The following is a 13,257-nucleotide window of genomic DNA, read 5'->3' on the forward strand; positions in this document are numbered from 1 at the left end:
AAAACCCTAAAAACAGGCAGCACGATCAGGTAACGCTTTCAACTTCCCTTCCAATTTTTGGGCTATTTATTCAGCCTTTATTGATTCTGGAGACTCTGGCAGGTTGTCTATGTTTTTTTTTTTCCCTTCACATCCACAAAGTTGTGTATAGTCCCACTGGGATGTGTGTAGTACAACCCAAGCCTCGTGCTGGAATATTAAGGGCCTCGCTCAAGGGCAGTTTGCAAGTTGCAAGAAGTGAGAATCATTCTTATAACTGTTTTTTCAAACCAGTAATCTCCATTTTTATACAGAGTAGTGGCCCAACAGTACGTGTTTTTTTTCCCTGAACCATTTAGTACAGGATGTTTGGTTCGGTATTCAACTTTCTTTGGATCTGTAAACCCTGTGAACCAAATCATCGCTATTAAATTAGCATACTTCACTCTAAAGTAAAGTTTTAAGCAAATCAGGAGAGAAGAATTTGGCATTTGAACAGTTGGTTAAACCTTGCTAGTCAGGTTGCTTTGGACGTACAGCTCAAATATTCTAACTGGTGCTGCCAGTATAGCCAACTAGGGATGTACCGATACAAAAGTGATATCAGCCCGATACGGACTCAAATAGCTGGATCGAGTATCAGTGACAAGGGGACAATATATTCAATTACGCACATACGACATGATGCTCCAGCAGCGCGCTGGTAAACCTGTAGGGATGCAGCGATTACCGGATTTCACTATTAATCGTAAAGGCTCCGCTACACGAGTGTTTCTGTTGCACAAAAGGAAAACAAAGTTACCGGAGCGGTGCACCAGCTTAAAGTGTCGTGCATATCAGAGGCTACTGTACACTGGCTAAACTCTGGCGGCAGAAGTCAGCAGTGTGGGAGAATTTCAGGGAACACCAAGACTGACCAGGGCGTTATTTAAGAGGTGAGGGATCGCCTGTTCAAAAAACTTGCCCTTAAAAAGGTTGCTGCTAAAGGAGCGAATACCTACATTAATCTTGATGCAGCACCACCCAGCTTTGAACGCTGCGCCCAAGTAAAGGTAATACATAATAACAGAGTTAAATAAGTTGGCAAGTTGGCGGGGAATTAAATATAAACATGTCACTTACAACTGATGCTGTAGCGGTGAGAGTAGAGCTCTCAGTGCAGCGTAAACAAACAAAGCCGAGGCCAATTATTTTCAATGGCGGTTTGATGCTACATCGAGCAACGTGCACCGTTCGGCAAGCTCGCGGGCGCGCCGCGTCAGTCAAAGTAGTTGAACTTTTGAAACCGTGATTATTTCTCTGCCAATAATTGTAATCGTCGCATCCCTACATTTTGCTAGGAGAGCTAACAGCATGGAGGAAGCTAAAAACAGGGGGTCAGTAGTTTAGTAGAGGTATTTCACACTTGCTGCACCAACATGTTCTACGATACTTGCGATATCTGAAAAGCCAAAGTTTCAAGGGGTGGCAGTAGAATTGCAAAATATAACACAAAAGACTTAAATCAAGCACATTCTGGACTGGTACCCAGAAAAATAAAGCTGTACTGGACAAAGAGGGATAGATCAGAAGAAAACCCTGCGTCAAAATTCTTCAACCAAAGTTGTCCAAACAATCAAACATGCTAAACCACTGGCGACATCATAATGTGAATGTGTTTACTCCGGTGATTAAAAAAAAAAAAAAAGGCTGCTTGCTTCACATGTATATTTTTGTTACTATGCCTGGCCTGTAACAAGTACACTTTTTCTGTTTAATTATTATGTACTTGTTGGATACAAGCGGGAAGCTTCCGGTCTACAATATGAAGCCGATGCCGAAGTCCCTGAAACCTGCATTCTAGTGAAAAAAATCCAGCAGGGGGCGACTCTTCTGGTTGCAAAAAGAAGTCCGGCTGGAATAATTACCTCAGTAAACACTTTCCTGATGAGTTCATGGTCTCAGTCGCAAGTTTCAAGTCTTCTTCAATACAAAATGATGTTCATTTAGTAAATAATGGTCCCATTTATTTTAAAATAGACCACAAAGCAGAGTATGTTTCAGGGGGGGGATTATCTGTGATTGACAAGTCGTTACCATGGCGACACTGTGTAAATTTAACCAGCTCCATTGAAAAAGCTTATTAGGAGTTGGCTGTTCACTTTCTCTGGTGAGTACATTTAGTTTTAAGACTGTTGTTTGCTAGACAAAATTATCAGCCCTGTTAAAACCGTTAACGTGAGTTACAGATGCACCTAGCTAAGCAAGCTAGCCAGCTCTGCACACGGCTGTTAGCGCCGCCGTATCATCACTTCCTGGTTGCAATAACTCGACTTGAGGCTTCAAAACAGCAGTCCACAAACCAACGGGTGACGTCGCGATGACTACGTCCATTTCTTATATACAGTCTATGGTTGGATATCGTAAACAGGTTATTTGTCTCAGACAACTCCAAACCAATAATGTGATATTACATCTGATACTGACTATCAGACATGACTGTCATACAAAACTGAAAAATAAACTACTATATCTGCAGCTCGCTCTGACCTGTTGTGCAGTGTCAGCTTCCCAGAGTTTGTCTGAGGCAGCATCAAGTCAGAGAACTACAGAGAAACGGGGCAGAACAAAAAAAAAATCTGGATTTTAAGGCCTGTTCAAAGGAACATCCTGGGCCGTAACTCTTGTAAATCATGATAAAAAAAATTCACAGAGGTAAATCACTATTGAACCAGGGGCGTGGCTTTGTCTATGAAGAGAAATAAACTGGGTCTGCTATAAAAATTCTGCTTGCGTCATCCGTTTGCCCGGGAATCCCTTTGAGGAAACTGCGCCCTCCTTGTCTTCCTCTAAATATCTAGGAATGAGCTGCACTGCCAACGATGGGATTTATGTAATCCACCAAGCCTTACCAAGACCCTGCTAGTCATTTCTGGAAGTCTGACCTGTGACGGTGACTAACCCGCTAAGAGGAGGAGGAGGGAGGGAGTGATTTGTGCATCTTGATGATGTACAGACAGGTCTGAATACAGATATACGCCCACCTCTGCTGCTGTGTACATGTGTACCTCAAGGCGGGAGGGCAAACGCTGAGAGATTATGGAAAAGGAGGGAAAGAAAAAGCATAACAGCCTCCTCCATTAGAAAGACAGAATAAAAGGAAATATAAAAATATGCATCCCAACAAGAAAAAGGTTGAATGAAGGACAAGCAGGAGAAGAGGTTTGTTTTGTTGAGCTGCCACACTAATAACATCCTCGACGGGCAACAGGAAATCCTTTTTCAAAAACAGTGGAAGATACGCTTCTTAAAAGGGTCCTAGACATAAAAGATACCTGTCTTTCTTTTAAAAAACTAACAATCCTGAAGAAAATCATGCAGCTACACTACTCTTATTCTTTCAGTTGATCGGTCCTGAGTTAAATTCAGAATATAGTCAGTTTTAGACTTAGACTTTAGAATTTTGAAGATGAAAAATGAGTTTTGTAGAAAATCTAAAGCATGTTAAGCAGGTTTACATTTCTCAAACGAAGGTATTAAAATGATCAATTTGGTGTTTTTCCGTGATACTCCACCACAGTCTGGGAACCAAGCCGCAGACACCACCAACCGAAACTCTCAGCTGATGGTGCTCATGCAGATTAACATGAGCATATTAGTATTAATATACTATAGTAAAATACAGTTTGAAATAGGGTTGCAGCAGATCACAAAACCTGTTCACATCATCTCACAGTTTTATGTCTCTGACAGGATCATTTTTCAGATAAGCATATGGGTTCCTCCCATGAAACTGTTATGTTTTACAATAAAACAAGTAATTTAGGGCATAATTTTGGGCCATTATTATTACCACAACTGTGTACAAAAAGTTGGAAATGCTAGAGCAGATAATAAGTAACAACCCAAAAGCCTAAAGTCAAAACTTTAAGGGAGGAACTACAACCATTAGATGTGAGGAAAGTCATTTGGTTAGTTGTGCTTTGAAGAATGAGCAGAGGGAGTTAGCCAAACGTGTTACTGTGCAAGTGAAAATCATTAGTAGCCCATTGATAGTAATGATTGTGTGAATTTTAGTAGTGCACTCATATGAATCTAGGGGAAGCACAGTTCCTATCTTTTCTGCACAGACCCTCCACCAACAGCCACGCTGCCTGTCCACACGGAGGCTTGGCGGCGCTCTCAAACAGAGCTACACATCACTGAAGCCACGATTTAAAAACATGATTATCAGCACTGTGTTTTGCTTCTGTAATGTACAGTATGTGTCCCTGCAGGAACAAAATACAGTACAGAAGCAGCAGAAAGGGGATATCACCTAGCAATGAAATCTGTTATCGGTGACGTGTCCGACTGCGTTTCTAATTCAGGACAGCCAGACTCTGTTGTAAGCAAAGCGCCTCCTGAAGCGACTGTGCCGTGTAAAAGCAGAGCTCCTGTGGAGCGGCTCGGCCGTCGGGAGCAGCACATTGCGACTGTGCTGGGGAGGTGAGAAATGTGTGGAGCTGTGTGAATGTGAAGTGAACGTGTGAAACTGAAGCAAGGGGGTACTGAGAAAGACCGACCGTGTGCCGCAGATAAATACAGAACAGCCATAAAAGACAAACTAAAAGAGACCATGAAAGAAACTTAAAGGAAATTCTGTCTGTTGCTTTACACAAGTTCACAAGTACACTGTAACCTACTGTACAAACAATACTGTAATAAGTACAGAAAATTATTTAACATAGGGCTGCTCGATTATGGCAAAATTCATAATCACAATTATATTGTCATAATTGAAATCACGATTATTAACACAATTTTTAATCAACTTGGCAAACATCATGCATTTATTGAACTTTAAAATGAAATGCTTTGTTATTAAAAAGGTTATGGTTATGAAATAGGAAGTAGTAATCAAACATTTGTGTGTGCACAGAGTGAGGCAGAGCAGGGGCCTGTACCACGAAGCGAGTTCAACATACCCAGGATATGTTTTCGTTATCTGGCTTAACAAACCCTAACAATCATGATAAGCGGTGCCACGAAGCTACTTATCAACTCGGTAAATCAACCCAGGGTTTCCCAATCCAGCCGGGAGCGCGTTCACATAAAAGAGGCGGTGTTAGCAGCAGATGACCAATCACAGACATGAACAAGTCCACCGTCAGCAGAGAGTCATATTTTATGAACGAGGATTAAACTGTAACACTACAGAAATACGACAGTAGCACGTCTGCAGCTGACACATGCAGGGAGACAGAAAATCACAGTCAGGCTTAGTCTATTATATTACGTTGATTTTTATGAGCTGTATCTATGAAAATATCCTCAGCCTTATTCTTTCAGCTCGGCTGTGTGTCGGCGTTTCCACATTCAAGTCTCGGGTCGTTCCCCCTCATTTAAAACATTTTTCTAAATTAACTTCATAAAGCAATTAAACGAAAACTCCATTCATGCCATAAAATGTGCTCAAATAGTGGCTGGGCTGAAAGACTGAATCTCAACATTTAGGCTACTGAAAACTCACCGTCCCGCCTTTTGCGACCACATCACAAAAGGCGGGGAGGAACATGACTACAGTCTCTGTAGTAGGCCTAAGAAAGCTTTACTAACCTAAAATAGATAGCCTACGTTCATATTAAAATTTAGTATTTCAATATCCCTACCAAACTCTCTTAATATTCAGCCTCACATATTTATTTTAACGGCTGCGTCAGGGTGTGTGAAACGAACTGGGCGCAAATAAAAAATATTAAACACATTTCAAAGCAGTAAGTAGGCTGATCCTGCTGTACTGTAAAAACCTGTAGGCAACATTAGCCTGAGGCTTTTAATCAGTCTCTGTAGGCACTTGTTCAGCTCCTCATTCACTCACATAGTACTCTACACAGGGAGTAGTGAGCAGTCAATGAGTGACGAGAGCTCAGGGGTCCCTTCCTGTCCTGAACGTAAGCTCCGCCCTCTGTGATGCGGCAGGGCGGAGGCTCAGCAGGAACCAGCAGGTGGTTTTCAGTCCAACTGTGACGGTTCAGTCTGGTTTCTGTGTGGCTGCATTCCTGCCGTCACCACCACAACACACCACCGCTGTATTTACACAAGAGAAACGTGATGCGGCGTTTCACTGTGTAGTACTACGCCCAACTGCACACCACGCATCAACAAATTCACTTTGACCTGCTATGTGACATGTTGCTCGTGTATTTACAAGTCAGAGACGATATTGCATCATGTCAGTTGGCCGCCGCCACTTCCTGTTCCTGCACAACATGCATCTTAAGATAAAAAAAAATCTGTTTAATTGTATCTACATCTGGATCAGTGGTTCCCAACGTGGAGGTCAGGACCCCCAAAGGGGTTGCAAGATGAATCCAAGGGTCATGTGAGGATAAACAAGATAAAAGAGAATAGAACAAAACAAGCGTGGTTTGTGTTTTTTTTTTTTTACCTATTTCACATGAAACACACATGTACCTTATCATAGAGGCTCTATATGAACATGATGTGTGTGAAATGAACCAGCCTTCCCCAGACGTTAACAGGATATCGAAGACATACTTTCTCTACGTCACTGACAGGCAGCAGCACTGATGATCTACCTGTCTGGGCACGTAGCTAACACACAAACACGGGAACACAAAGGAGCATGGAAACAACAACAGTAACACCCAGACAGAGCTAGACTCTGGAAAAAGCTGGGCAGGAAAATAACTGGCTCAGGTTTAGCAGCACCGGTTTCACAATCATTTCTGGGCTCTGAATTTCATGAAGGCATCTCTGAGCAGAGAAGAGCTCGGGAGGCAGACAGCAGACAAACAGGCGCTCAGAGCGTGGTTTAAATATTAAAAGACAAGCTGGGGTGAAGGTGAAGCTAATGTCGAAAACTCACTGCAGAATCTTGACATCACAAATGTTAAGGGATGCACGGAAAGGAAAATTCTTGGCCGAACCCGAAACCAAATATAATGACAAAAATTGCCGAATACTGAAACCCGATGAAGTACTTTGACATTTTTTATCCATTTATTTTGCTTCTTTTTTTTTTTTTTACCATGGCATAAACTAAATAGTCAAAATGTGCTTTTTCCTCAGTGTTTCCCACAGGATTTGGAGAGAGATTACGGTGGGGGGGGTCTGAGGCCCCAGAGGGTCCGGTAAAGTAAATTACACGAGTCCATTTACTTTTAATGAACACATGTAATATGTTTTATACTTTCTGTGAATATAATCCAATTAATCTTATTTCCATCCTGTATAGACGCCTTATTTTGAAAACCAGACGTTGACACATGTGTTTCCTCCTCGCGCTAAATTCATCCAGTCCGACCCAGTTTGATAAATAATGTTGTATGTGGTTCTCGTCCGGCGTAACATGAAGACTTCACAGCCTCTCTTCAGGCAGGACTCTCATACTGCAGCACTTGTCTTTGTAAAGAGACAAACTGACAGGATAAAGTCTCTAACCTGCCTGTCAGCTCGCTCTGGGCCGCTTCACTGGATTTACCATAAAGGCTTGAATACGTGTGCACTCCAAATGTAGGTGTGGCTAGCTTAATCGCCTTCTCACAGACGAGTGACAGAAACACCCAAAGCGGTTCTTTTCTAAGAAGTCAGCCACAGATGGAGTGGATGTGCTGGGAGTCAATTCAGCAGAACGGCATCTGCAAACGGCCATATTTGCGTCTTTCTCAGACACTTTAAAATGCCTCCACTCTGCTGACAGGTCAATGTAATTGTTTGGTAAAATGTATTCGGTCTTTTGACATATTAGGTCGAACACCGAAAGTGATTTTTTGCTATTTTCGGCCGATTAATTTCGGTGGCCGAACATTCGGTGCATCCCTACAGATGTTTATTGACTCATCTAGACGTCAAGCCTCTGATTGGTCAATGTATACAAATGTTTGAAAAAGCTTTGACCTTTAAAGACAACAAACATGACTGAATTTCATGGAAGTGTGTGTAAAATAATGCAGTAATACGCAGGAAATTTAACGTGCAACAAAAAAGGTCAGCGGTCACACTCAAACCTGGGACACCACAACCACATGGTCAGCACCTTAAACCCCTAAGACCACCAGGGCGCCCGTAAACATTCACCACCAAGTCCTTAAAGGAGGTTAATTCATTTCATTTTCTGTCGTTCCAGATGATTAAATAATTAGGATTTTGGAACTGCATATTCAATGTGGTTGTTCAGGGATAAATTTCAGCTCAGCTAACTGCTTAAAGTTGCTGTTTTGTAAAGGCTGGTCTACACAGCAGGCGTTTCAGCTGTGTTTTTCAACACATCCGACTGAACAGATACGCTCCTGTTTTAGTCAGTAAAGTACATATTTCTGCTCCTAAAATCTATTTCCGAGTGTAACTACAGTGACTGGTCATTGAGCTTTGCTTTCTGCCATCTATAATTTCAGTTTCTTTACTCAGCTTGCTATAACTTGCTGGAGCAAACAAACCATTTAACAGCAGGGCTGTCACATTTGATTTGAAATGCTTTCTGATATGTTGCATGCCCTGTTGCCATATAAGTAAACTGGCCAATTGCTGTTCTATTTAATGAAGACAAAAGGAGAAAAATGGTGTACTGACTTTGTAAAATGTATGTGCTTTACAGTATCTTTAGCTCTTAACTCAAGTGAGGCACCGTGAAGTAAAAGACGTAGTTTAAGAGGAGGCTACAAGGCTTGCATTCAAATTAATAACCTATTATGTGTTAGTTTTGCAGAAAGTGACTGACTTCAATCCTAAATGGAGAAGTCACAAGTTCAAACTGTGTTGAAACTGATCAATAGCAGAGTAAGTTGCGCCTAATGAAGCAAGACTTTCACCGACTAGCTTAATGTGTGAAACCCCCGTCTTATCTGTGATCTGTTCATAATAAACTGATGTTGATTACTTTAGCAGAAACATAGCTGTAAGTTCATTTCAGCAATTATTTAATGCGAGTGTTTGGCAGCGTTATCACACCATAAACCCCACTATTCACACTCGCACACACACACTTACCCTTAAGCAGTGGCAAGGGCGTGAGCTCTATGGGTTTGCCCTGAGAGCGGAACTGGGACGAACTCTGCGACCGCTTCTGCTTGGCCTTCCTGACAGACTTCCGTGAAAATCCATCCACTTTGTCCACAGATGGAGACGTGGTGGCTGCCGAGGACATAGCCCTGCTGGGAGAAACACACAAGCGGGGAGGGGGTGGGGGTGAGCGGTTAACACAATCACATCAGATGTAAGCTTAGAGCGATCTCAGTTTACCAAGGGAATAATGATTAACCACTCTATATTAACAGTCCTACAGAAATAACACAGTTTTCAAATTAAAGATGTGTTTAAATGGAGATGGATATAATATTCAATGCCTATAACTTCCTTTTATCCATTGAACTTTATCCCTATTAGAAGTTTCATCACCTGTATGACCCCGTCATTGTATGAAAGAGTTCAGTGTTAAATAAATAAGACATCAGGAATAAATAGAATCTGTAAATGAACCAATACATTGTGTAACCTTAATCAAAACTCGTAGGTACAAAAGCCCCTGCAGCTGAACCGACAGCAGGGGCTGCAACATATTCCTTAAGTCTCGCTCTGAAATCTCGTGAGAGGCGAACTGTTGCAGGAAGACGACAGTGGAAACAGGAGTTTGCGGTGTTGGAAAATAAAGTCTTGCAAGCAGCTCCTCAACGTACACAACAAACTCCGCTCCCTCATTTCAACCAGCGTCTTCCTGCAAAAATTCGCCTCTCACAAGATTTCAGAGCAAGTTGAAAACAAAGGGTTTCACCGGGAGCCATCTACTGCCTGGATTCCAAAACTTTTTGTACCTACTAGTCATTTCAACACCAAAATATGGTTTAAAAATGCCAAAATTATCCTTTAACTTTTCCTGCTAAGTGGTGTCTTCACCACCTCCCTCGCTTTCAGCCAATCACTTTCAATAAATAATTATTTTATTTTAGAATTTACTGGCTCATTTAGACATTTCACTATTTCTTTCATGTTGTCTTATTAAATTTTGAACTATCTGGGGCTAAAAATGCACCAAAGTGACATGTTTAGCCATTTTCACGCAGCTCCACAGCTACAAAGTTTGTTCCTGGTTGGGAGCTCATGAAAGCAAAGGAGAAAAGGAAAAAACATCCCCACTGAGTCCTTTAGCTCGGCTTCAGTCCGCCTTGCTCCAGCATTTTATTAGTCTCACAACAAACCTGTGCAGCCGCTGCAGACAGCCTCATTTTCCCAGCATGGGACACTATTTAGGCCTTAGCTGGTTATAGTACCTGCCAACAGACCACTTACACTCAAACACAAACACACAAACACCAAACAGCAGTGTCTACCCACAACAACGGAGCTGGTTCTGTGGCCGTGATGCGCCGCCACAGTGGGAGGAAGCTGAGGAAACGTCCACTGCTGTGTGTTTGCTGCTGATTACGTCTAAAAAACATCTAACAAACTGGCTGCTCAGACGCCGACAACAAAAACAAGCCGCAGCAGAAGTCACACGTCTCGCTGCAAACTGAACCTCTGAACCACACCCACGGGGAAAAGCTTGCAAAAGTGAAAGTGAAGATTTATTTCGGCTGTCAGAGGGGACGAGGAACCCATCTGATCCTGCAGATTAGATGAGACACAACGTCCAAGGCCATCATACTCACTTAGATGATTAGATGTTAACATGCTGATGTGACGATTAGCATTTTAGCCTGCAAACGTTTAATTTAACTGAGGTTCATTCTTGATTTGGTAGCTGTTCTGGGGTTTTTCATTGATTACCTGCATGGCTATGTGTGTGTGTTTTCCCCCCCAACGTGTTACGTGTTGTTGGTCCTTTGGATAAAAGCGTCAGCTAAATGAATAAATGTACATGTAAATGTAAATATGCAACAAACCAGCAGTAAGCAAGACTATGTGCAGAGGTTTGAATTTAAATACTTGCTAGCATGTCAGCACCAGAACATGTCGCATATTAGTGTCACATTTACAATGTCAACATGTCGGCATGTTATGTCTGACCTCAAAGTAGAGATAGACTGAAGGTTATACACAGATTCCCAATCGTATCAATGAGGATTTTGATATCAAACCCTTTTGTTTGTAAAACTCATTACTCCAGAGTGTTTGATCTTCTATTTACTGGATTCATCCTAATATTTTGAGGACTGTAAAAGTACCTTTCTTTCTGTTGTCATTTTGGCAATATGTTTTATAAAGACCCAATGGAAGTTGTGCGAACTTATAATAAATTATTTCTCATTCAGCTGATGTATTGATCCAAAAAGACATACAGTTGCTATATATGGCAACGGTTGCACGCCGAGGAATTAGGGGGTTAAATGTCTTGGTCAGGTGCCCTTTGTCATGGTGGGAATTGAACCATGGTGAAGGGAATTCAGTAGTTTCTTTAAAAAGGTCCCATGACATGAACTTTGTGCTGTTGATGGCACAAGATAAAAAGTCAGAGAGATCATCAAAGTCATTAAGATTAATCTTCGTAGCACCATGAACGTCTGCGCCAAATTTAATGGAAATAAATCCAGTTGAGATTGAGATAAATGACTTAAAATACTGGTGTCAATATCAACCTTCAAAATCCATCAAACTCTAATTATAATGGAATTGATCACTGGACTGAAGCTTCAATTAGAGTTAAGTAATTTAAGTGTCAATCTAATTATGTTCTTACTCGCTGTGTCGTTCACTTGTCCCGACTTCCACATGAGCAACAATAGCTGGAGACACTGATGTCAGGAGACGACAAAGACCCCGATCAGTCCTCACTAACCCAGCCGGGTGACATGAAAGTCTGAAGGAGAAATTAATTTAAGAGCTCTAGCAAGAAACCGTTACGTAATAAGACGTGAATGATACGCTGCAGGCTCATCTCTAATGCTCTGTCAAAGTCACACAGGCAGTCGTACTGTGTGTCCACCAGGCCTCGTTTATAACAGCGGACAGAGGAGGAGGGGAGAGGACAAACTCAGCCTTCAGTACAAACACACTCGTCAGCCTGCTGCCTGAGGTTGTGGACAGAGAAAAGCCTTTTACAAACTATGTGAGGCTGCACAGCTGATTGTCCATCATCATATACAGTGTGCTGCTGTTTTAAAAGTGATTAATGAGCGCAGCATCGCGTCCATCTGTGGTTCGAGAGGTGGCGTTAGGGTGGTGATGAATATATGTTCAAATAGAGGAAGATGATAATCAAAACTGACAACTGTAATTAATAAGCAGAGCAACTAAATAGGCTTGTTTACATCAGCTTGCCTTTTCTAAACATGATTCTTGACAAGAGACTAACAGAAGAAGATTGTTCCCAACTTCCCCGACGTGGCCAAACCCTTGTTCTATTATCTTCCAGGCCCAGGTGTGGACAGCGCTCAGGGTTTCCCCCAGGAAATTTGTTAGCGAAAAGCGCTACGTGCCCTACTTTCCTAACTTACAACAAGCCCCCCCCAAGACACTGCAACGTGCTGCTGATTAATTGCTGCGACACAAACATATGATGTGATTCTGGCGCATCTCTTCTCGTTATCAATGCAGTTACCAGATGACTGTTTTAAGCAACCGCCTTACTTAAATACAGCCAGTCATTTTCACAAAACTCAATAAGCCTAATATTAAACTAAACACTTAATTTAGTCTTGTGATGCAAGTCTAGGAGCTTTTTATTTTATGCAAGGCAGTCTAGCATGTAGTGATTAAACAATCAGTATGTTAATTGATAGGTCGATTGACAGAAAATTAAGTCACAAATTGGCAAGCAAAAAACATGAGCTGGATTCAGCTTCTCATAAGAGATCATTGTCAATAATTATCTTGGGATAGTGGACCCTTTATTTGGAGAAGACAACCATTTAAAACACATGACTGTGGGATACAACAGTGTTTCCCATTAATTAAGAAGACTTCGGCTATAAAGGCTGAATTGTACTAGATACGAGCCACACACAGTTTAATTTATCATGCGTCGGACTTGGTGAACGGCCGGTTTTCAAAATAAAGTGTTAACACAACGTAAATACAGTATGGAAATAAGATTAATTGGATTATATTCACAGGAAGTATAATATATGTTACATGTTTTCATTATATAACATTGTGTTGTATAATTGTCAACTTCCCTGATCTATGATCTGTCCATTAAAAGCAAAACAAATAAACACTAAAATATTAGGGAAATTACTTATACTTATCTTTTTATTTGGGGTTGTTGGAAAATCATTAAATGAATGTGTCACCGTTTATACCTATACAATGTGTTTATGATAAAAATTGTTTACTTAAGGAAAATAATTGTTGACAAGAATG

General features: G+C 41.4%; 1 protein-coding gene across 4 annotated transcripts in view; it reads right to left on the minus strand.

Annotated features, from left to right (window-relative positions):
- ppp2r5eb (protein phosphatase 2, regulatory subunit B', epsilon) overlaps positions 1 to 13,257 on the minus strand; it is a 62,437-nt gene that overhangs the window by 42,570 nt on the left and 6,610 nt on the right. For 2 of the 4 annotated variants that reach the window (XM_038728341.1, XM_038728340.1), the window contains exon 2: positions 8,950 to 9,110. In XM_038728341.1, coding sequence (XP_038584269.1) covers positions 8,950 to 9,106 — 157 coding nt within the window. In that variant the 5' untranslated portion in view covers positions 9,107 to 9,110. Of the gene's footprint in view, positions 1 to 8,949; positions 9,114 to 13,257 lie in introns of all 4 variants that reach the window. The other 2 variants (XM_038728342.1, XM_038728339.1) reach the window with 1 other exon arrangement.

Source organism: Micropterus salmoides, unplaced genomic scaffold, assembly GCF_014851395.1.
Source record: "Micropterus salmoides isolate LMB-PRFRI ecotype aquatic unplaced genomic scaffold, ASM1485139v1 Ms_hic_scaffold_19, whole genome shotgun sequence".
Lineage (NCBI taxonomy): Eukaryota > Metazoa > Chordata > Actinopteri > Centrarchiformes > Centrarchidae > Micropterus > Micropterus salmoides.